Raw genomic sequence first — 23,567 nt, 5'->3', positions numbered from 1 at the left:
ATAGAAACTATCTCTCAGTCTGTGGTAGAAAACATGTTTTAAAGACGTGCTTCTGTCCACAGAGTCCTCAGCTACTGATGACAAAAGTTTTACATTACCCATGATAATCTTCCCATCACAAGGTATCACACAGCACGAGCCCCCAGCTTTACTCTGTCGGGTTTTCACCGCAGACATTTTGACCTGCGTGTGCTCAGAGTAAGGAGCCTACAAGTGGGTCAAAATGCTCTGTGTGAAAAGGCCGCCTCTTTATGTTGGCCTCCTCCGAGCTGCTTTTTGCAGATATTTTCCCTTTTTCTAGAATTAGTGCTTTACCTTTTATTAGTTGTCCTCTCTCCTCCTGTTTACTGCATTGCTTAGTCTGAGCTGAAAATGTGTTGTTTGCTCAGTAGCTTTTTGAATAGAAAAGTTCGTCTGAAATGACGTCTAAAATCCACTTTTGTCTCTCCTTTTCGTGCTCGGTGATAGGCTCTCCCACCAGCCCGGATCGCAAGACGAAACGGCAGAGCGATCCCACTCCGTTCGGCTTCAAAGGTGAGTCTCTCGCTGCGTTGGCGCAGCCGTGGCCTTAAACTTGGTTCAGTTGGACTGGCTGTACAGCAGCTGCTGCGGGGTTAGTGACCGGCTGTGCCTCATGTCCCTCAGATGCAGGTCTTCCTCCTCTCCACCTGACCAGAGCAAGGTGGTTCAGCACCTCTAGTCTTTTACAGACAAAATGGAGAGGTATTACTGGCAATAGCTCCATCACGCTGGCTGTGTGTCGGCACACTATTTCACTGCCTTTCAAGCTTGGGGGGAAAATAATAGAATTAGCCACTCGCACCAACAAAGACTTGCTTGCCACTTTGTTCCTTTATTTGAACACGCATGCCGGCTTCTACAGTCTGAAGTGTTTTTAGGATGTAATTGTGGAACTGATGAGTCGTGCTGGGATTCCTGGGTTTAGGGGATTTTCCTTCTCTGTTGAAAGTGACCCGTCCTCCGTCTCTTTCACACTTTTAGATCCGTCACCGCAGGTCTCACACACACACACTCACACAGCAGCTGAGGCTGTAAAGTTGACACCTTTGCCTCTTTTGTTCAGGCTGGAACAAGGCCTCGCTGTCACTGGGCGCTTCAGAGGAACATGACGGATATTCCAGCGCTGAGGAGCCTCTAAACTCTGACCCAGAGGACGAAACCATCAAGAAGCTGGTGAGTCTGAATGTTTTTGCATTCAGTGCAGCTGCAGAGATGGCTTAAAAAGTTTGAAAATGGTCTCACTTACGGTTCCTTGTGAAGTTGCTGATTTTTGTAGTTTGATTGTGTGTCGTCGTCTGCCTCTTCTCTCCACTATGAACAGTCTGCTGGCAAATACACTGTGATGGCCGACTATGAGAAGGGAGGCGCTCAAGAGCTCTCAGTGAAGAGTGGAGACATGGTTCAACTGGTCAAGGAGGGAGGCGATGGACAGTGGTGAGAACACGACCTTTCTGTGCTCTGAGAGGCAGAAAATGTGTCTATGCTACAGCAGCAGCGTGCCCTGAGCTTTTAGATAAAACGCCTCACATTTTAACTCGGTTACATACAGGTTTACATACAGTTGATGAGATGTTTAATCTTCACTCTACAATGGTACATTTTTATTTAGACATGACACGAATGCCATCATTATTTGACCACAGTAGACAACAGTTCTCTTTAGCAACTGTTCCTTTGGGATTTCCTCCGATCATATTTAAAAATTCTGATTTGTAGATATACGTTCTGTCACCAGTCTAAGCTTTCACATCTGGAACTTGTACCTGATGTGCTGTATCACAGCCCGGCCTGAGTACTTAGGCCTGCAGTTTAATAGTCATTAAGTGACCAAAACTTGTCCTACGTGCAGATTAGAACAGCTTCACACACAATTTAAATGATCACAAACTGATTCAAGTGCTTTATGAAGTTTACACAGAATAGAAGAGATCCATCTGCTCTTTTCCACAGCTACACTAATAGTGCTTTCGTTTCTAGGTTTGTGCGCAACCTGAACACGTCTAAGGAGGGCTGGATCGCCGCCGCTAATCTCATCACCCTCATTGGAAAGTCCAAGTCTTGTCAGTCTCTCACCAGCTCAGGTATTCAAAGAGGCGCTCCCAGATAAAGCGAACCAACATGCAGCTGTTTCAAGTAAAAGTAGTCATCTTATAGTGTGTGTGTGTGTTTCCAACAGAAGGCAGTGGTTCTGGGAACCTCAGCACATCATCCAGCTGCAGTGAGACCTACACAAACTTCCCGGACGTCAAACCCTGAACCGTTTGGGCTCGTCCTCCGTCGCGGAGCAGCTTTAGAGAATGCTAGCGTCACGTGGTTGTGTCTGTTCTGCATCGCCAACATCAGTACTCATGTGAATTTTGCACAGAAAAGATGTATTTTTCCATACGTTTCGATCAAATTATTTTTTATCATATGCGCACCACACGTTAGGATAACGGCGAGTCTCTTGGAGGTGATTGTGCCATCATTCGGTGACCGTACGGAACAGATTTACACACAAACGTAACTTCAGTGTAGTAACGTGGATCTTCCTGTAGTCGCACACTTGTCTGCTCATTTCTATGATCATGTGATAGATGTAAGAATGAGCCAGCAGGACTGACCTCACTTAATGCATCTATTAATGTTCACGGTACAGATAGGGAACAGTTCGTGAGCTCATGTGGATGATAGCCATCAGATAGGCGTGTTCATATCTCAACTGTTATTGTAACTTTCAAAAAGGGGACGAGACAAATCCGTGCTTCTCATTTAGCTTGAATGTTTCCCCGTCTTCCTCCATGTTTATTTGTAAGAAAACACCCATGTATTCATCCACAGGTAAATCCTCCTCATCCCTCCTATTCCTTGTCTTTTTTACTCTCCAGCCGTCTGTTGTCAGCCTGTCTTTAGACACCTGTTCTGCCACTAGCTGTCCAGACTGTGTGTGTGTGACCTTTCCTCCTCTAATGACCTCCTGGTCCAGCTCTTTGTGGGTTTTCACGAATGCAACAAATGTATCTCAGCGGGAAGAAACGGAGATCAATGTATAAAGCTAACTTATTCCCTGCAGAGGGACCACGTTCTGAATGTAGATAATGTGAAATATGTCTGTCATAAGATGATTGTTAATGGAGAAGATATATTGTACATTAAGTATGGTGATGTCACTATTTTGTGACTTGTCTAATTTTTTTACATAAACGTGACAATGCAATCGGTGCCTTTGTTTTGTGGCTCTGATTTAGTGGATGGATTACTTTTGTCTGTGTGTGGGTGTGTGTGAGAGAGAGAGATTAACACGGTCTGGAAGCAGAAATGAAAGTGAAACTGTCCGGTTTGGTTGCCAGATTTCCGTTTCCATTACACTTTATAACGGGGTTGCTATGAGGAAAAACTCACATGGAGGAAAATGATGAATATTTCTTGAAAAAGTATTTATATCAAAGTGGAAACTGCATCCAAATGCATCTTATGTCCTTATCTATATTATAGAAGGTATCAAAGCAATAATTATGGATTTTTCTTTTTTACTTTAGATTGTGGATTCTGGAAAGCAACAGAGCTTTCCAACAGTTTACATTTAATGGAACAGAGTTCATCTCATCTGCCGCAGCTTCCCTTGACACATACTATTTATGAAACTGCTCATGGTGGCTATTAAAGTGATTGTGTTTATTTTTTGCTGTATCAGCAGCCACCAGATCCCGAATGAAAGTTTGAGATAAAAAGATTTAATGCCCCGAAAACTGCAAATGTTTGCGAAGCCTAATTGTCGAAAACAATCTGGGTGTTACAGCCCTGATTTTTCTTTTACCTGAAAAGCAGAACGTCGTTATTCAAACAGCATCTGTACGGTTATTTCTCATCACTGCGGGATAAAGCTTCTTTACGCCGGACTCGTTCTTCCGAGAATTGGGGGAAACTCGATGGGGGGGATGTATGAGAAAACCTGGCAACCGCCGGTGCCTGAAACGCGTTGAGACGCAGTCCGTCAGGACCGGAGAGAAGACTGGAATTCACAGACTGGACCGGTGCTAAAAAAAATTTAAAAAAAACCAGCACAAGGCTTTATTGTACTGGTTAAGTCAGTGGAAATGGGCAACGGTCGCAAAACGTCCTGCGTCCTCTGTCACCGGTCGGAAGAGACGAAGATAACCGGAGCTTTATCGACCAAAGAGCAAGTCACGGCTCATCAGAATTGTTTGGTAAATGCAAACATTTTTTTTCTTCTTTTAGGGTCTTTGGTCTTTATTTTCGTACGAGTCGCCACCGCTAACGCATAAACTAACGCAGAGCTTCGGCTCGGGTTAACGTACCGGCGCTAAGTTTTGCTAACTAGCCGCTAGTTTATTGACGTCCTCGGAGCGGAAAGCTCAAACTCGAGCGAGACGTTTGGTCGCGGTGAAAAGTGAAGAGACGCGGTTCTTACAGATGAGCGGCACGACTTTGTCCTCACATCTGGTTTTTCTTCCTGGTCCCAAACAACGCAGAAGGTTTTAGGGCATAAAACACACCGCAGGGTTCGTTCTCAGTCACGTTTAAAGTCACTCCTCAATAGATTCAGCAGGGAAAAGCGACACTTTTCATACTTTTCCCTCCCCCATAAAAACATCTGATTTATAAATGTAAAGAAGTTAGTTCCTCACAGATTGCTGCAACTTTAAAGTAAAACTTAGGCGATAACACATATGATTTATTTAAGTCAGAAGTAATAAATAAACGATTTGATGGAAGATAAAATGATGAGTAGCTTTGAATAGATGATTAAATGTTTGAGGAATCTCTCAAGTTATAGAAACGAGCCAAATTCTCTGATTGCAGCTCTACTAGAATCACACACCTGATACAGCTGGTTTGGGGTTTTTTGGGGGGTGTAACTGCTGATATTTAAACGGACAAGCACATAAACCCAATCATCAAATCAAAATCATCACTGACTGGTGTCACCGGCTGCATGTTAAACTCCCAGAAGTAGTGTTTTAGGACTTGTTGGAGTCTTGATGAATGTATCGAGGTCCCTTTTTTTTTTGCCTTTGGTCTGGGACACACTGTGTGCTTTTCTTCCTTAAAGAGATCTGATCCGATGTGGGACGGTCCGTCCCGGGTGCCTCCGAGCCCAGAGAAGTCGACGCCGCCGTTTGTAGCACCGGTTTTTCCTCTTTTTGTGCTCCAAAGTTTGAAGCTGCCTTTTGTGAATGGGACTCAGCAGCGTAGTGCTCGGATTACTGGGCCCGTTCCCGTCCAGATTTCAGCAGAAAGCTGTGACTTGCTAATTGTCCCCTTTTGGTCCCCAGCTGTACTCCTCTGGCATTTTTTGCACGGATTCGCCGCTGCTCGACGACCTGTTCGGGTTCTCTGTGTACGACGTGCTGGACGAGGTGAAACGAGGGAGCAGACTGGTAAACGCTGCCCAACCCGTCGGATCCGAACGATCTGCTGATTCTGCGCTGGAATCGGCTTCTCACTCGTTTGACTTGCTTGTCTGCGCCAGGTTTGCCACCACTGCAAGAAGAAGGGCGCCACTGCAGGATGTGAGCTCAAGCGCTGCAAGAAGTCCTTCCATTACCCCTGTGCTGTCCAGGAGGGAGCTGAGATTTTTGAAGATCACGAAAATGGGAAATTCGGGTCAGTCCAAAGCATCTTTGATGAATAATCCTGCATCCTAGAAAAAAACAATGAAAGAAATGGGTTTTCTTTCTCTTTTTCTAACACCTTACTTTGTTTTCTTCCAATAGTCTGTACTGCTTAAACCATTGTGAGCCAAGTAAGTTCGCCTCTGTTCTTTCCCCCCCTTGTTTTCTTTCATTTAATTAGTATTATTAGTTTTTCGATGTGCAATGTTGTCGTTTTTCGTGGCCAGAAAACGGCGATTCTGCGAATGAACTCCAAAAGCCTCGACCCGCCAAGACTCCCAGTAAAGCCGGACCGTCCAAGGTTTGTTGGGCTCGAATGAACCGACGAGCTGAACGATTCCGAACCCACTCCCTCGAGCTAATACTGATGTCGATGCTTTACTTTCAGGAGACCTATTGCCTCTCCTGTGAGGAGGCGGAGGGAAACATCGGCTTGGAAAGTTTGAGCAACTGCATCATTATGTGAGCGTTTCTTAAATCGTGGGGTTTTGCTTTTCTCCCGCTTTCCGGCGACGCACATCTGTGGCATCTGTAACAGCCCGAGCTTTGTGTTTTTAAGGTCCTATTGTGACAAACGCGCTCCTTCGTCACACAAGAGGAGAAGCAACGGTAAGTTTAGTCTTCTAAGCTTTTAGGTTGCTTTATTTTGTTGTTTTTTTTCACGTTTCACAAACAAACCGGTTTCTCGTAGGCGATTCCTCAGCAGCTGGACCGTCTTCACACAGCAGCGACTCATCCAGTGCGACTCGCTGCTCGTTCAAGGTGTTTATATTCACTTCAAAACTACTTATCAAACTACTCTTATCAAAGCGGTTGTGATCTGACTTGTTCTGCCTTTGCTTTTCAGAGACAGCTGAGTCTCGGTGACCCGTAAGTGTGGCATGTTGTCCCAACCTTTCTTAATCCTGCTTTTGAAACCTCTGATGTAGAATCTTCACGCCTCCAGCTTTTCACGTGATAATTCACAGCCCCACGCGTCAGAAAAGTTAGGATGCTAACATCCAGCTTGACAAAGAGCTGCTCACCCCCACAGTATCAGCGAATCAGTGCCAACGTCATTATTATTATTATTATTACTGCATCAAAAGATCATCAACAGATGAATATGAGACAAGAGACCAGCCTTTCTGCTTTCATTTCCATGCGTTTACAGCTGGATCTGTGATGCAGCTCCAGGCTTGTGCCACAGCCTCTAGATGTTGTTGGATGAACCCCGGGGTTGTTTTTGGTTCATGGTCCAGCGGTGCGATGAAGGATCTGATACGTCTTCTCTTTGAATCGGCCGACAGATGTTTAATGTCTACAGAGCCGTCACGTGTTACATCATCCCATCAGCGAGCCTGTCCCAGTGGAAGCCTCCAGGTTCAACTTTGTCACAGACCTTCTGGCAAATTCCAATACGGCCTCTTTATTCTTAATGCAAACGAGCAGTTTGCACCTTCTGGAGTCGCCTCTGTCCGTTTGTTCCTGAAGTCCTCTGCAAACCTTGGATTGGGACACACATGGTCAGCGTTTCTGTTTTCCGTCTTCTCTGAAATTGCTTTTCTTCACCATGGGTGCACGAACACGCGGTGCCATTTCTTTGTTTGAATGATCACTGTAATGGGACACAACCGGGCAACCGAAAACACGTGTCAGTGACACGGTCCGGTAATTTTTTCAGAGTAAAAGCTGTGGTTTTTTTGCCCATGTAAATACCTGGAAACCTCTTGTCTCATGTTCACTGTTTGATGTCAAACCCACAGCATAAATAAAGGAACACGTCTCGCTGTTCCAACAGTTTTTGGAGGGAAGTGCAACTTTTGTATGGGATTGAATACCTGCACAGTATTTATTATTATTATCCATAATCTACTTTTTTTTCTGTCATTTAATCCTTGGCTTTGTTTCATGCTGCCCAAGCACTTTAATTAGCAAAAATTAGGATTTATACAGTATATATTTATATATATATATAGAACAGTCACTGCTATGATGCTTGATCATTTTGTTGCAGAGAAGAAAAGGTGAGTCCCTCTAAGAGGAAATGGAAAAGGATAACATCTGATTCCTCGATCTCAGGTTGGCCCTCTTACAAGAAAGGATCATCTTTTTGTCTCTACGATGTACAAAAAGATTCAAATGCTTCCTGTTCTCTTCTACAGACAATGAACTTATTCCCCCGTTAGAGTCGGATATCGATGAAAGTGCAAACTCTGTTCCCGAACACCAAGTGGGTCTAATCTTTGATTTTTATTTTATTTATTTATTTATTTATTCGTTTGGTTCCTTCATAATTATTCAAGGCTGAAGATCTCAGATTATTAAATCTGTTTGTCTTTCTTTTGTCTGCTGCTGATATATTTATTTCTGTTTTCTTTCAGCCGACTGGGCCTCAGCTGATCAGGTACAAATATGATTGATTTTTTTGCTAAATAGCTGCACATTTGGAACGATGGTGGCAGAAAACAAAATGCCTTGCTTGGTCAATTCATTTATTTCTAAATCTAATGATTTAGTAAAAAAAAAAAAAAAAAAAAAGTCATTCCAATTGAATTAATGGGCGACTTGTTTCATGACCTTTCTAATACACAAAAGACAGTAAGAGACAGATTTTCTAAGCTTTCTGACACCATTGTAAAGTTTTAATGGTGGTGTTGTTACAATACTGCGGTATGTTCTCCACCCACAGCACAGACTCTGAGAGACCCACCGGTTCTCCAGCAGGTAGGCGGAGTTTACAGTAGCAAAACATTGTGTACATTTGGGTTTTTTTTGGTTTTTTTTCCCCAACTCCTCATATCTCCTTCTAGGAAATCAAGTGGCCGATGAGGTCAGACATGAAAATAACGACGAAGATGAAACATTCATAGTCTCGGTGAGTTCTGATATATTTCAGTTGATCCTCTTTCCTCAGCTGCCAGAAAATCCTCTTAAGTTTCACTTTTTTTAAACATCCGATCATCTAATTTCTTACTCGGTTCTGGAGTGTTTGAGATGCACTTTGTCCTGCTCGTTTTTTTTCCTTTTCGTCTTTTGTTTTCTACCTCCAGAAGATGGCACAGAACAAAACTCAATAACTCTTTCAATGCGATTAAGCGATTAAGCGATTCGTGTTTGGGGCACCACCAGCAGAAGAACGCGCTAATGTGCGACGTTTTGTTTCCTCTCAGGATGCCGAGTCAGAGAGTTTGCTGCCTCCTGTGAAGGACTACGTCATATCGGGGGCGTCGGCAGCACTTTCCCAACTTGTCTCGGTCAAGGTGCAGACGGTCAAGAGAGAATGTGAGGGTGAGGTCTCTCCAGGGTTGGGCAGTGGAACTGAAATAAATGCACCATTGGTCTGCAAACGTTTGGGCACAAACAACAAAAACCACTTTGGTGTTGAAAGTAGAGAGAAAATACAAACCCTTCCAAAATGAGCCTTTAATGAAGACCTAATTATGTATCTACAAAATGCAATATTAATCCAAAATGAATTTAGGAGCAAGAATTTAGGAGGTAGGAAGATTAAAATGTCATTTTACATATCTGTGCATACCAAAGAAGAGATTTTCAGTTTCTACCACTTTTATCTAATCAATTCAACGAAATAACCATGCTGTTGCAAACTAAGAACAGGTTAGTTTCTATGTGAATGAATAGTTGTTTAGCTCGTTTTCCGCTTTGTTTATTCAACTTTCTGGCACACTGCAGTCTCTCCCCGCAGTCCAACCTTCTCAAGCGTACCCATCCGCAAGTTCTGGCAGGCAAAGACACCACAGCGCTGTGCCTCCATTACAGAGCGCACCCTTAGGCGTGAATGGATGGTCCAGTTGAAGAAGGTCTCAAAGAAAAACATTTGATGTTATACTAATAACAGTGACAATTTCAAATAAAGGTTTGCCTCTAATAGCAGCCTGTTATATAGCCTCTAATTGAGAGGCATGCAGCGAGCAAAGCCCCCTGAAACGTGCAACAGAATATCATTTGCACACACTTAGAAATTTAACATGATAGAATTTTACAGTGACTTTCAAAAGTTGGGACACACTTGTGATAAAACATTTGCCTGCCTGGTCATAACAGTAAGTGAGCAGGAATACAGCCAAGGTACAACGAAGGCAGTTTCGAATTTAGGTGGGAAATGCTCACTCACAAGGACGACATTTGCAATGAAGTCTAATCAAACGAGAAGCACAGCAGTAACAACAATGTAATCTTTAATGTAATTTGCTGTGATGGCATGGATGTGTTTCTGTTCTTAGAGTCCTTTCCTGCAGAGAGTCCCGTCCGCAGTCCCGAGCAGGCGGTTGCACGGCAGAGCTCCCCCGTGCCGCCTCCCTCTCCAGGCCGCTCCAAACCTCGCCGTGTCGCTGGCTCTCCTCCCTGCTCCAGCTCGGTCATTTCCCCGGCCGCGCCTGAGCCCGTCTGCGTGACCCTTCTCTCCTCCCCCTCCCCTCCCCCAGCACCTCCCTCACATTCGCAGCCCGGCATCGACTCCGCCAGCTTCTGGAGGAGCTGCAACGCGGCCGGCTGCACGCAGGCCATCTTCACAGACTTCATTAACGGGATGAATGATATCTGCAGCAGAATCCAGGCCGGGCAGGCGAGCCAAGAGGGTAAGAGAGGAGACGAGGTGCTCACAAGTCTGCGTTAACATCAGTGCCTCTTTTTTTTTTTAACTGGAAAAAAAAACTACATCTCCTTTCAACAGATTACAGTTGCGCTTTGTCAGTGATGGTGGCTTCTGGGAGACTTGTAGAGTTCGTGGCCAAGCAGCAGGAAGGTGAAGTAAACAGCTTTGTTCTCGGGGTGGCTGGTACTAGTTTCTTGATTTATCGTGACCGAGGTAATCTATTGTGGAAATATTTGAAACCTTCCTCATGTAGTTATTGCTCACTGAAGGAGGCAGACACTGAATCCCTGCAGTTACGTCAACCTTTATATCAGCCTCTTCCTGCGTATAAGGAAAGATGGTATCAAACGTTATTTGTCTCCGTCACTGGATGAAAGAGGGATTACCGTAGGTTTCGGCTCCAAATGATGGGAGGGAAACTGCAGTAGGAAAGCTGGTCAGATAGTTAAATAAGAAGATAAATAAGACTGTTTCAGTAGGCTAGTAGAATGGTCATAACATGTCATAACCAACCGCATTTCACTTTTAGTTTTCATACTCTTCTGTATAATCCAGCCTGTTTAAATGTCATCACTGGCAGGAGCGTCCCGTACATCCTTCCTGTTTTTTCTGAGTGAGTCTATCTGAATTATTTCTCCTCCCGAAAACATTAGCTGCAAGTCAAGCTAGCGGGCATCTGTGAGCCGGAGCCGTCATCAGGCCAGCGTGAGCTTGTGTCCAGGCCTTGGAGTTACGATCCAAAAACATCTTTGCACGCTCTGATGTATTGCCCTGAAACCCCGCCCATAAAAGTCTGCTGAGTCACCCAACCTGCTATGAACCTGGGCAAAAGTCTTCAGTTAGCGCACAGCAGCAGAAAATAAAAGGCGTGCACGTACGGTATCACAGTCCTCTGCTATTATGGACAATTACATATGCAGGTTTGACAAACCAAAGAGTACAAACAAGTTTGTACTGGCTCTGGTTTTTACCTACAGTTTCGCCACACGCTTGAAACATGTCTGAGAGGTGTGCATCGGATCTGATCTTATTTTACATCATGCAAATTAGTTGAGGCGCAGCTGTGCTCATTTACAATCTAAATGCCTCAAGTTTGTGGCATTTAGTAGTCAAAAGTATGTTTTATAGTTGAATCTTCTCTTAAATCCCACTAAAGGTACTACTATGCCACCTGCTGACATACACTGGTAGGTTACCTGCATTGTGCTTACAAGTACAAGTAAAATGTAGAAATATTATAGTAAGTTTAGGCTATAGGTAGTCAAAAAGCTAACATTTATTTAATCAAAAACTGTTGACAGTGATTGGGAACTTCACCAGAGCCCAGATGTCCGGACAGATGTGAGCTAAATCGCAACGCTTCCTATAAAACGACTGCAAATTTGATGTCGCACCATCAGTTTGAATGCGACATATTCTCTCTTGCTCCGGGGCGGTCTTTTGTACGAACCGACATTGAACGTGACATTTCTTCACGATCTCCGTTTGTGCTCGAAGCAGCATGACATAAGTCATATGATGCAGCACCACAGTGTCTTCACTTCCTTTGCATCATTTGACTTTTAGTTGTAGGTTGGTATGACTCGGGCTAAGGCATCAGAGCAAGAGAGCTATTGGTCTAACATTGTGTTAGCAAGACGATCAGCAGGGTTCTGCTAATCTGTCACGACAAGCCGACTCGGATGTAAGCTGAAAACTCGGAATCGATTCCACTGCTAGCGCTTGCAACAGATAAAGTATAACGTGAAATTCCCGCTATGGCCATGATTGTTACCTCTTCCAAAGGGTCATAAGCAAAAGCCAAAGAGGATGCATCACCCCGGGGCCCCGCATCATCAAACTCATCCAATGAGCATAGTGTGAACGCAGTTATCTGGCATCTAGCTGAGCTTGACATGTGGAGTTTGGTGACAAATCTGCAGGACTGCACCCTCTGGTACGTTCTGAAGGACGCGCTCCACTCCATGTCTCCAGGCTTCTTGTCCCATTATGAGATCTATCGATTGTGTTCGATGCCCTCTCCCAACATCCTTTTGCACCCATTGAAGGAGTAGGAATGAAATTTGTTTCATTTAAGACTGCACCGCACCTCTTCCATTCTCCTCGGTGGAGGAGCAGAGGCTAATGCTTCGTACCCTGTGCGAGCTTCTAAGGATTTATGTTAGAACAGCTAGCATCAGGAAGTCTGATCAGCAGTTTGTTTCTGAGGCCACTCCTCATAAGGGCAAACCCCAGCAGATCTGCCTTAAAGGTGTAGAGGTGCTCAACCTCTTATACCGGTGAGGATTCTTTCAACTAGGAGCATAGCCACTGGGACTGGATAGTGTAGTGGTATGATTGCCACCTTCCAGGAGACCTGAGTTCAAATCCTCTGCATGAAAGGTGCTACCTCCAGTAGGGGTCCTTAGGCAATAATGCATAAACATAGCCAGGATATCTGTACAGCGGCTTGTTGGGCCACACCACAGACAGATGTGCACCGGATGTGGCTCAGCCATCACTGGCTCACACTGCGCTGGAAGTGGGGAAAGTCAGGTCCAGCAAAGTGCCTTTTACCCCGTTGCTGCTGTTCGTGGCTCCTGAATTATGCAATTCGTGAAGCTAGAGAAAGAATGTTGGGCTACTTAACGTAATCTCTGGTTCTTTGATAACAGAGTGAGGCATTTCACCAACACATGGAAAGAAACCCGTCTAGAATGAGCAGGGAGGGGTCAGTTGTTATCAGATCTATGAGCACTGAATTCAGGCTACTTGAATCTTTTTTTTTTGTGTGTGTGTGTGTGTGCTTGTTTTAATATTATTCTTACTTTTTAAATGACCACTTACTCTGGTTACAGAAATACAAAGGAAGCAAACGGAACTGCAGAAGGCGGCGGCAGCCATGAAGGAGGTCGTCTCGGCCCTGAAGAAATGAGTCCGTCATCAGCTGCTGAAACAACTCTGGAGTTTATTTTATTTAGTTTTTTTATTCGCACCTTTTCATTTTGAACACAGTGCATTTACTTTTTTACTATGGATGATGTTTTAAGAGTTAAAACTGTGGTCGGGCTGGGTACGAAAATGCACCTGCAAGGACGAAACTTACTGAAAATATTCCGTTTCCAACCTTATGAGCTGAGCCAAGTTTACACCTTTTGAATTGTTGAACTATTTAATTTTTATACTGAGGCTTTTTACGTGAAGTGAGAGGATTTTGTACTGCGGAATGTACTTTACTATAGCGGTTCTTTAATGGGTCACACATTTTTAAAAAAAAAAGTTTCTGTGCTGGAGAGCATATATTAGTCTAATTTAATTAAATAATCAAGCATTTAAGGATTAATAATGTACATCGCCCATAAAAGCAATGGCTCTTAAGGGTTTACCTCTCAAAACTCAAGGATAAACGAATGTACAGACAAGTGATTTCCAGGTTTGTGAAGCCTGCACGCAACAGAGAAAATGAGGTCATTTTGACTCGTCCGTTACTTAACCGTCTGGACCTTTTTCAACACAAGACTCAAGATTGGGCCCAAAAGTGTGATCGGGACCAGCTGTCTGTGGGAGAAATCTGAGTATAAACTCATCCAAGTGTTCTTCTCTCAGTTTGATAGTTTGAGCTATCAGGTGAGATACTCTCATATGATAATAACGTGTTTCAAGGGTCATTATGTGTAATTTGTGTGACAATAGCTATGAACATTGGTATAAAGACATGGCTGAAAAACAAGTTGTTTTACTCGATGTCTGGTAGTTTTTTTTTGTTAGTTTTTTTAAAACACATTTTATTTAGACCTCATAAAAACAGACCGCTGTCAATTCAAAGTTATTTGTTGGATAAATGATAAAACAAACTTTTTGGACTCACTTTATGAGCATTTTTTTTGTGCTCTGGTTCTTGTGTTAAATACAAACACGCAGTCTTCCAAACTTGCCATGTTGACGGAGATCCACCAGATCAACGTCTTTTTATTAATTAGATTGCAGAGGTCACATTATTTAAACTGGCACTTCATAATACTCAGTATTAATACAGTCTTACATCATAGAAAATTGCAAATATATTCTTCAGCAGCAGTGTAGATATCAAATAACTTTAGAAATGATAATACTGTCAAATGGTTTCAACAAACCATAGATGTGTCCTGATAATGGAAAAAAAAATAAATAGAAATCCGCAGCAAAAGGCCACATATCTTAAATCTGTCTGATTTACGGTTGACGTGTTTATAGATGCATCAAAAAACAGTTTAACTGTTCTGTGCAGGTAAAAACAGACTAAAAATAAGCTTTTTACACGCTGCAGCCGTAGCTGACCACATTAAAACGATACAACCTATGAACCTCGCTGAGAACCAAAGTTCCCATCTTCAGGTTGTCTGACCACACAGACGGGAAATAAGCTGTGGAAAACACTAAGAAACAATAATACCCGACTTGAGGTTGATCTAAATAGATGCAGCTTTGGATGCCGCCGCAATTGTAATCCGTCAGGTGTTCATAATTCTTGTTGTATCCTAACATTTACAAGTGCAAAGAGATGGCACAAAAAAAAACTATCACATGTTCTTCCAATGAAGAAGAGCAAAATCATATGCAAAAAAAAAAAAAAACGAGTGCAAACCCTGTGAGTAACTTGGTCTCTGGCAAGTTCAATAGATGAACTCTCATTAAGCAACACAAGCTTTTCCAAACACTTTAAACAATGTTTAGATTCTTAAGTAAGGCACAGTAGGAAACAGCTCCTGCACTGTGAGCTCATGCTGCTTCCAGTCTGCTTGTAATCTCATTATGTCTGCTTAAAGACATTGTTGTCAGAAAAGAGAACTAAACCAACCTGACAGCGCTGGTGATCTTGTATTGATTTCCAACCATCTGTGAATGTGTGTGCAGTTGACAGGAGGTGATGAAATACTTAGTGAAATCCCCTCTGGGGTCCTGCAGCATCCCCTGCATGTGTTCCCATCATCACCTCAGGGTGGAGGTCAGTTTTTGAAGGCTCCACAGCGACTGGCTCGGCAGATGAAGTCTTTGAGCAGATTGCCGTCGATCTGCCAGAAGGCATCAGTCTGGGTGACCTCAGTCAGGTGATTTACACAGAACTTGAAGCAGAACTCCTCCAGGTCCTGAATGACAAATAGAAGAGCAAAAAATAACCAACGCGTGCTATATTTTGAGCCGGCGTTCTCAAAGAAGAAGTCTCAGGGGATTAGTCCCACCGTTTTCTCTCGTTTCGGCTGAACTTAGGTCGCTCAAAACTAGATGAAGCTCACTGCCTGCGACGCTGCTTTGTGAAGGTCTAAAGAAGGTCGGAAGGAGGCCAGTTCAGCTTACAGTAAGGTCAAGAAACGGGTGAACAGCCTCACTCTGACAAAGGGTATCACTGCAAAACAAAACAAACCGCTAGCCTGGCTCTGTCACTCTTCATCCGCCTGCTAGGTGCAGAAACAAACAATATATTACACGTTGAGCCGCTTGTTGAGGTGCAACCTAAGGCATTCTACTACCATAAGGCAGGAGAACTGTTCTCCTGTTTGGAGTCTTTTTGCTGTAGAGACTTAAATGAATGAAATCAACCTTTTCTTCTGTCTCTCTGTGAAAGAGTAAGGTTAAATAAATCTAAATTTGGAAAGAAAAAGGGCCACGATGCATATATAGGGCAGATGCTCAGCTCTATAATCACGGAGTGATCAGCCGGTCTGGTGTTCTGGGGTTTTCTTTCCAAATATTCCGGCACAACCTTTTTTTCCCTCAGAGATTGCATGCAAGTCGAAAGGCACCCCGTGTTTTTTCCTTCAACATTACTCAATACTTTTAGTCCAAGGAACTTGACATTTTCATTTACTATTATAAACCGATGTTCCCTTTTGTGAATAAAAGGGAACTTTTAAAAAGGGAACCAGAGTGCTTTGATTTGAGCGCCGACAATCAGTTTAAGCGCACAGAAATTTAGAAATTGAAACCCTTTTTGTTAAAGTTAGAATTTAGTGTTAATCTATAAATGGCACATATGGAGGAGGAAAAAAAAAAAGGGGTCAGATGAGAGTCCTGTTAGAATACCAGACAGAAAAATAGCTAGTGATAGTGTCTGGTTCAAACTAAGGAGGCAGAACTTGAACACTCAAAGACCAACAACACACTGGCTTCCACCTGGTCTTGTTTACTTCTCAGTGAATCAAAGAGCACACGGGAACCTCGTGTTAGGTTAAAAACTTCCTGCTTCGGTGAATTGTGTGCAAACAGAACCGCCGACAGTCGGGAGAGACTGACCTCAGCATCGTAGCGCACAGCAGCAGAGAGCAGAGAGAAGGCGTTTTCCACCGTGATGCCCCGCTTGATGATGTGTTGACACAAACGCTTCAGACGGTTTTCGCAATACGACGTGGCCAGATCCAGCAGCCCTGCGGGGTGGACAGGGCAGGCAGGAGAAGGGCAAGCATGAGCACCTCATAACGACAAAAAAGGGCAGGATGTTAAGCGTGTGTGTGTGTGTGAGTCTGACCGATTGCATCTTCAGGGGGCAGCTCCACATTATCAGTGTAGAGGAACTCGAGGAAGGAGCGATAGACCGGGTAGGAGAACTGGTCTATTTCAATCACCTCCTTCATGTCTTCATTCCAGTGGGACTGAAACATGGATCTGAAGTGCTCACACCTGCACAGCAAAGACAGAGAACAGACACCGCTTATACAAAAACTCTTCATTCACCATGGGTTCTACTTTTACGAGATCCAGGAGATGAGATCTGGACCTGATTTTGAGAACTGCTTTGTGGACATAGATGTATTTGCCGTCAACGCAGAACTTGAGGTCCGCCGTCTCTGGGTTGTCAAACTCCTTCTTCAGAGACTGAGCCACAGTCAAGAAGTCATCGTGCTCTGGTGGAGAAAAAGGCCAAAAATAAACATCCATGCAAACGGCTCTTTCAAAAGTAGGGCTGGAAAGTCCGAGTCGACATGTTCTGGGTCGACCAAAATTCTGATTGGTCGAATTTGTTTGCCCTGTTAATTTCATGCAGTCTGTGGTTAAATTGATCAGGAGGAAAGTACCAAGTGCTAATGGGGGTGTTTTCAGAGCACCCCTCTTTTGGATTAGCCCAACTCACTAGAGACAGATTAAAGAACGTCCACGTTATTGGACAATGGGAGGAGTCAAGTGTACCCAGAGAGATCCCACGCCTCAGCTCAAATGAAGGCTCTCAGGATGGTTTAAGCCTATTTACAGAAGGTAAATGTTCCCCACAGAATCGCCTGCCCACTTCTACGCCTGGGAAGGCAGATTCTTATCACTGTAAAAATAGGCATGAGTAAGCAGTTACCCATGGAAAGAAGTCGCCACATAACTGAGGGGGTTGCGAAGCACGCAAAGACGTCGTCTGTGCAGGAAAAGTGCGTGAGGTGAGGCAGCACTATGGACTGGCCCCTGCACTGGCCCCACATGTACACCTGACCACTCTGAGTCTTTGCAGCTGACGTGTGTGTCGAGTGACAGGCGGCGATCTCTACAATTCTGCAAAAGAAGCAGAAGAGGAGAAGTAAGCCGGTTGTGGTGTAACGCCAGGAGGGGTCGTCGGGCGTGTTGACGGAATCGCTCACCTCTCCTTCTCAGTCATGATCTGAACTGGGCTCAGCTGGTTGCTCTTGTTGCCGGTGCCCAGCTGTCCGTAAGTGTTGGCACCCCAAGCATAAAGCAACCCCTCATCTGTTAATGCCATGGCGTGGGCATAGCCGGAGACGATCTGGAGAAGGAACAAAAGCATATTCAACTCATTTAACTAAACAAGCTCCATTTAAACTAACTATTTACGCGTGTTTATGAGGAGTTTCAAGTGTGCGGCCTCACACCTGCTGCACACATAAACCTTGCAGAGCAATAAGTCGGCAGGGAGTGAGCTGGTTCCCGTTATTTCCGAGCCCAAGCTGTCCGTTCCCATTGTAGCCCCAACCGTACACCTGCACGGAGACAAAGACGGCATGAAAAAAAAACAAAAAAAACCAAAACATTTTTCCACCTAAACCTAAAAACAATCACCTCTCCATTGTCCACTACCGCCAGTGACGAGGTCTGACCGCAGACCACCCCCACAACCACTTTGTTCTGCAGGCAGCTGGACACTCTGCGGGGCGTGGGCTGGTTCGCTGTGGAGCCCGAGCCCACCTGACCACAGTTGTTGTAACCCCATGCATACACCTGGCAGACAGGAAGGTGACGGTGAGCGATGCCATGCATTCAAAAAGAGTGAAGCCTGAAAGGTTTAAACTGACTCAATCAAGCTAGCTACACTAATCCTTTTGATGCATCCGTTAAGCTATGACAGAATGATGAATGAATTGGATTATTTTGAAACTAATCAAATGGATTTCATTGCAATATGATAACAATGTTTTGAACACCAATTGGCTTGAATTGGACTATATTATGTAAGTGCCTTGAGATGACATTTGTTGTAATTTGGCGCTATATAAATACAACTGAATTGAATTGAACTAAAAAGACACAGCTGTTCCCCTTTTGTCATTCATACTGGCTGATCAGAGTGGGCAAGGGCCATATCACTGTGTGGGTTTTCTAATAACTGGCATTGTGGAGTCAGCTGTGTGTTCCTCCATGCCGGCTCGCCCTCATGCAGACACACCGATTCAGTTTTGATCAGTTTTGACCCCGCATTGCAGCTCTGTACCATCCACTAGGGGATCACACCTGGAACGAACAGGGTGAAAACAACTAAGAGGGGATGAAAGAAGACAGGGAGAGCCAAACCTTCTCCTTTTCAGTGCACCCTGTGTACCGTTGCTCTGACCTGCTCCAGCGAGGCAGCAGACTAATCTGCCTAATCCTCTCAGTCCTTCAGACCAGTGGGAATGCAGGTAATTGGCCTGAGGGAATCTTTTTAGTTCCTTGGTAAAAAAAATCATTTAAAAAATCCCTAAAGCTAAAAGCACAGGGTACTTTTTGTCAGAGCGCAGGGAACAGTTTAGAGCACAATAGATTCCTTATTGTTGAGCTTAGTTTTCTCAGCTTTCAGGTTGGACTTTGGATTCTGCTGGAGTTTCCATGACTAAGCGCTAAGGCCATCTTCTATTCTGCATAGTTCTGTTGGCATTCCAAGTTTCTTTGTTTTTTTTCTTATATCACTTACCTCTCCAGAGTCAGTCAGAGCCATGGAGTGGTGAGAGCCACAGGCCACCTCTGTGACCTTCTTATTGAGCAGGTTAGCAGACACCAGCACTGGAGCTACTCCTTGATTGGTTGTCCCATTTCCAAGTTGGCTGTAGCCATTATGCCCCCAGGCAAAAAGCTCTCCATCTGAAACACAAAAAGATGAGTCACTCTGTGGCAATTCTTTTCTCCTACTACAAATAGGAGGATAGCGAGTTCTGCAAAGCTACCCTCTGTGGCCAGCAGGATGTGGGGTCCGCTGCCGTAGCTCAGGCTCACCACCTTCCTACTGCTCAGGAAGTCCAGTTTCTTCGGTACAATGGTGCTCTGGCTGTCCCCTGTTCCCAGACAGCTACTGCAGTTCAGCCCAAAGACGTACACCTGAGGGCGAGGGGAGCGGGGACAAAAGAGAGGACGTGTAATGCGGATCAGTGATAAGGAGGGATAAACAGAGACAGCATCAGTAAGCTGAGTAACCTTTTCCGGACGCACCAATATCAACACCAACACCAGCAGGTGGATGTAGTGCCAAAACGTCTGAGCGTTAACACACAACTCGGATAAATAGCGCGGGGGGGGGGACGACACATTCATATTAATGTTATTTTGACACAGTTTGTTCTAACGCTGACCGGTGAAAATAACCGCATAAATAAACATGGGTTTTTGAAGTCTTTGGGACTCGGCAGACACAACTTGGAAGAAAGGGAAGAAAAAAAAAAGATTACAGTCTAAATTTTGCTCTACTGCTGTTTGTGTATGGGATCATGATTAAGTTCTGCCAGAACCTTTCTATCTCTTCCCTTTAACCACAGTTAGGCCCTAAGGGCTCTCATACAGCAAGCCGACAGTCGGCCATCACGAACACTGGACCTGATTTTATGGAAAACATTGTACATTTGTACAATGTATGTTGGAGTCGGAAGTGGAGATTATTTTGCGGAGTCACAGCAGAGGGGGTCATCCATCGCTACTTGTTCTTGGTGTCGGTTTGGTGTACATTTTTACTTGGGCTCCTCCTGCAGTTGTGAGACGTAACACCACTGTTGTACACAGAAATCTCCATCTGAGCCCTGCACATGCACAGCCATAAACATGCTGATGATGCTGACAGAGACACCACCAGAAGCCACCAAAAATGTCAGGCAATGTGGTGCTGAAAGCATGTTGTTCTTGTCGTAATGTGAAACTTTTTAACGCGGCATCAACAGAATCTAAAAGCTGGATGTAAAGAAGAAAGAAAAAATGCAAAGTAGGTCTTCTGACCTAAATGTATGCATTACCTAACCTAACAACACTGAAAATCTTACGTCATCCCTTGCATGATCAACGCTGTACTATTACCCCGTGTTTCCTCCAACCTCTCACCTCATCATCACTGGTGATGTAGATGGCCTCATTAGCAGACGAGCCAAACACAGACGCCTTCCGAATCGAGGAGAGCTCCTCGGGTCCCATCAGGCTGAAAATGGGCCATTTGGTTACATCCACCATGATGTGCTCGCTGTCAGCTCGCGGCGAGGACGGCAAGTCGGAGCGGCGAACCTCAAAGCAAAAGCAGGGTGGGGGACAGGGGCGGGGGGCGGCTTCGGATGGGCAACGCCGCCACTGCTGCTGTTACTGCTGCGGGTGTGAGAACACAGAGTCAAAGAATGCCAAAGAAGGCACGCTTACAAATACATCTGACCTTGGAAAAGAAGGTCTACATACTTTCGTGCTGTCACTAAAGATTGAAAACACTTTACAGGAAAGTCCAAACATTTGGTTTTCAGACTGGTGGGACAGTTTCACGCTCTGGTTCAACTAACTGACAAACATGCAGCCATGTTGAGTAAGAATTACGCTGAACCCACTCCACTGAGATTAGAGAGAGGTTCGAACATGAGGTCTCACATTAGTTCAAAGATACAAGGTCGGCATGTATAAAACACCTGGAAGTCGAATTTGAAGTGACTGAACGATCTTCTGCTTGAAGTCTGTACATCTACAAACAGCAGGGATTCGTTTCGGCCTCACACTTATTTTAGAGACATGCGGAGGCGTCTCCTGTGCCCGCGGGAGACACCAGCTGGGTGCTGACTGACATGTGGAGAGGCGAAGAAAAAGGAAATTCATTTCTCAAAGTGTTTGGGGTTATTATTTACATTGCCTCAGAGCGGTCAAAGTAAAATGAGTTTGTCCTAATACCATATACACACTTTTATATGTATATGTATATATATATATATTTCTGCTACTGTGCAGAGGTCTTGAACAAATGACTGGAAAACAGGAAATATCTGCAGCGATTTAGTGAACCATATGTAAACATAAAGGGAAACAGAAAACTGTGTTTGTACAATTCTAACGTGCTTGAAAGTCAATATTTGGTCTGAGCCCTTTCACCCTGAACCTTCTTAGACAAGCTTTGTTGTAATTTCTTTAAGCAGCCTTCAGGAATAGTTCTCCAGGCTTCTTAAAGGACATTCCAAAGCTCTTCTTTGGACATTGACTGCCTTTAGTTTAGTTCTCTGTCGAAATGATTCCAGACCGCTTAGAGAATGTTGCGGTCCGGGCTCTGGGGAGGATTCACCTCTCCATCATACCTGTTGCCAATGATTTTCATTCCACTTCTTGTGTTATTTGGCATACCTCAACCTTTGCTCTCTGATGAAACTAAAGAAACAGGAGCAAACTGTCTCTTTGCAACACGCTGCCAGTGACAGAGTACCTAAAAACGATTATAAATAGATTATTTGTTCATTATGTGAGGACAAAACACTGGTTCATCCCTTGAGTTAGTTGCTCCTTTATTTTTGAACGAATCATAGGTAATTTCTCTGAAAATGGCAAAGTGCAATGGACAGAAATTGAAAGAAAAAGCAGCTCATGTCCAAAAAAAAAAAGTCTTCAGAAAGCCTGGGAAACCATCGCTCAAGACCACTTTAACAGATTTCCAGAAAGTCTGTCCATAGAAAAAAATATATATTTACTTTTCATGCTCCTGTTCGGTTTAATTTTCGAATAAAATAGGACATTAAATAGATGTCAATCACTTCCGTAAAACCGGATTGCTTCATCGGGGTACACCTCGGCGCTACAGCTTTAAGTTTAATGACACATTTGTCTGCAGACATGACTTTCCAGATATAAACTGTCCTCGGAGGACAAAAGCTTTCGGAGAAATTTGACTTAATAGGCGTTGAAAGTGTCGACAGCCGCGGCGGCTGGGCTTTAGGTTTTGTAACTGCGTCGTTAAACAGACGGCAGCCGCTGACATTCCAGCACAAAACTCTCGATTTTGGTACTGTAACACGAAAGCTTAGTGGTTCGTGTGTGCTATTGTTACAAAAGTACTTTTCAGCCAACTGACCAGCTGCCACAACTCAACAAAAAGCCTGAGGAGCTGATACTGGACGGACCCGTTTGGAAAGTCGCTCTAATCTGATATATCCCCCTTCTTCTTCTTCTTCTTCTTAGCAAGATACCGCTAGCATTTTAGCCTCGAATGAAACAAGAAAACGAGTGACATTTCCGTCAGACTCACCTGTTTGATAAGTCCGTTCGGGAGGCAATTAACGGTTCCGGTTGACGGTTTCACCATGGTCCATGGAGGCAGCTGGTGACCGTAGGTTTTCACTTTCTGCACTGGAGCCGCCGCGCTCACTCCCGACGTTTATTTGCGGAAGTGAAAAAATTAGGAGCGGGAGGGAGGGAGGAGTGGTCACGTGACCACAAGACCCCAAACAACCGCTTGCAGGCAGGGAGGATAAAACAGGTTTAGGACATTTCCAAACAACATTTTCCCAATTCGGGACACGCCGTTACGGATCTAAGAGACTTTACCTTGAATATTTTTTTTCTGGCTTTGATGAATTCTTGAAACGCAAAAAAATTGAGTTGATTTTACCCCGAGCTCATCTCACCTGCCTCTCAAGCGTTTTCCTTATTCCTAGCCACATCATTTGGATGTTTGACTTGATTGTGCACTTTAACTCAGAAAAGGTTTTAAGTTTATCTGATGAAAAACAATTAAAAAAAATAATTAAAGAAAAGCTTTACTTAGGCAGGCAAATGTGATTTTGTGCCACCACAAGTTGGTCAGCAAGTCATGGGCCAAAAAAAATTAAACAATGTGTAAATACTAGAGCAAACAACTAAATATTTCTCAGTGAAGTTGGGAGGCATCTCGAGATAGAATGGACACTAAAATACAG

The 23,567-nt window shown here is 44.1% G+C and overlaps 3 protein-coding genes across 12 annotated transcripts in view; 2 read left to right on the top strand and 1 right to left on the bottom strand.

The window, feature by feature from the left end:
* mcf2lb (mcf.2 cell line derived transforming sequence-like b) overlaps window positions 1-3,215 on the top strand; it is a 36,643-nt gene extending 33,428 nt beyond the window's left edge. For 5 of the 9 annotated variants that reach the window (XM_072396700.1, XM_072396699.1, XM_072396701.1 and 2 more), the window contains exons 28-33: window positions 63-122; window positions 469-534; window positions 1,085-1,194; window positions 1,343-1,455; window positions 1,999-2,102; window positions 2,198-3,215. In XM_072396700.1, the coding sequence (XP_072252801.1) occupies window positions 63-122; window positions 469-534; window positions 1,085-1,194; window positions 1,343-1,455; window positions 1,999-2,102; window positions 2,198-2,277 (533 nt within the window). In that variant the 3' untranslated portion in view covers window positions 2,278-3,215. The remainder of the gene's footprint in view (window positions 1-62; window positions 123-468; window positions 535-1,084; window positions 1,195-1,342; window positions 1,456-1,998; window positions 2,103-2,197) is intronic. The other 4 variants (XM_072396697.1, XM_072396698.1, XM_072396696.1 and 1 more) reach the window with 2 other exon arrangements.
* Window positions 3,216-3,965: 750 nt separating this feature from the next.
* Window positions 3,966-13,942, top strand: phf11 (PHD finger protein 11). Its single transcript, XM_072396787.1, has 18 exons — window positions 3,966-4,208; window positions 5,298-5,402; window positions 5,495-5,628; window positions 5,739-5,767; window positions 5,864-5,937; window positions 6,025-6,098; window positions 6,196-6,245; window positions 6,328-6,398; window positions 6,484-6,506; window positions 7,633-7,697; window positions 7,781-7,848; window positions 8,000-8,022; window positions 8,308-8,342; window positions 8,429-8,493; window positions 8,789-8,906; window positions 9,863-10,216; window positions 10,312-10,383; window positions 13,071-13,942. The coding sequence occupies exons 1-18, from the start codon at window positions 4,098-4,100 to the stop codon at window positions 13,145-13,147; spliced, it is 1,548 nt and encodes a 515-aa protein (XP_072252888.1). The 5' UTR covers window positions 3,966-4,097; the 3' UTR covers window positions 13,148-13,942.
* Window positions 13,943-14,147: 205 nt separating this feature from the next.
* LOC140319122 (RCC1 and BTB domain-containing protein 1-like) lies at window positions 14,148-23,030 on the bottom strand. Of its 2 annotated transcripts, XR_011917941.1 has the most exons (13): window positions 22,898-23,030; window positions 20,740-20,994; window positions 19,602-19,752; window positions 19,352-19,518; window positions 18,244-18,402; window positions 18,057-18,164; window positions 17,808-17,950; window positions 17,531-17,721; window positions 16,964-17,090; window positions 16,715-16,866; window positions 16,483-16,613; window positions 15,432-15,595; window positions 15,255-15,338 (listed from the first exon to the last, which is right to left on the bottom strand). XR_011917941.1 is itself a non-coding variant. In XM_072396692.1 (12 exons), the coding sequence occupies exons 2-12, from the start codon at window positions 20,863-20,865 to the stop codon at window positions 15,198-15,200; spliced, it is 1,596 nt and encodes a 531-aa protein (XP_072252793.1). In that variant the 5' UTR covers window positions 20,866-20,994; window positions 22,898-23,030; the 3' UTR covers window positions 14,148-15,197. The 2 variants fall into 2 exon arrangements, 1 of the variants encoding a protein (XP_072252793.1); XM_072396692.1 differs by lacking the exon at window positions 15,432-15,595 and having other exon boundaries at window positions 14,148-15,338.
* Window positions 23,031-23,567: the final 537 nt, after the last annotated feature.

The sequence above is a fragment of the Leuresthes tenuis genome, unplaced genomic scaffold, assembly GCF_036924035.1.
Source record: "Leuresthes tenuis unplaced genomic scaffold, fLeuTen1.0.hap1 SCAF_12, whole genome shotgun sequence".
NCBI classification, from domain to species: domain Eukaryota; kingdom Metazoa; phylum Chordata; class Actinopteri; order Atheriniformes; family Atherinopsidae; genus Leuresthes; species Leuresthes tenuis.
This window is presented reverse-complemented; position numbering and strand designations above follow the sequence as displayed.

Excerpts from the sequence above, each read along its gene's own strand:
- phf11 (XM_072396787.1), top strand. The coding sequence starts at position 4,098 with ATGGGCAACGGTCGCAAAACGTCCTGCGTCCTCTGTCACCGGTCGGAA. Across the intron at positions 6,399-6,483 it reads CGACTCGCTGCTCGTTCAAG|AGACAGCTGAGTCTCGGTGA; the intron begins GTGTTTATATTC and ends TTTGCTTTTCAG. Across the intron at positions 10,217-10,311 it reads CGGGCAGGCGAGCCAAGAGG|ATTACAGTTGCGCTTTGTCA; the intron begins GTAAGAGAGGAG and ends TCCTTTCAACAG.
- LOC140319122 (XM_072396692.1), bottom strand. The coding sequence starts at position 20,865 with ATGGTGGATGTAACCAAATGGCCCATTTTCAGCCTGATGGGACCCGAG. Across the intron at positions 19,753-20,739 it reads ACATCACCAGTGATGATGAG|GTGTACGTCTTTGGGCTGAA; the intron begins GTGAGAGGTTGG and ends CCTCGCCCTCAG. Across the intron at positions 17,951-18,056 it reads AAGGTTTATGTGTGCAGCAG|ATCGTCTCCGGCTATGCCCA; the intron begins GTGTGAGGCCGC and ends TTCCTTCTCCAG.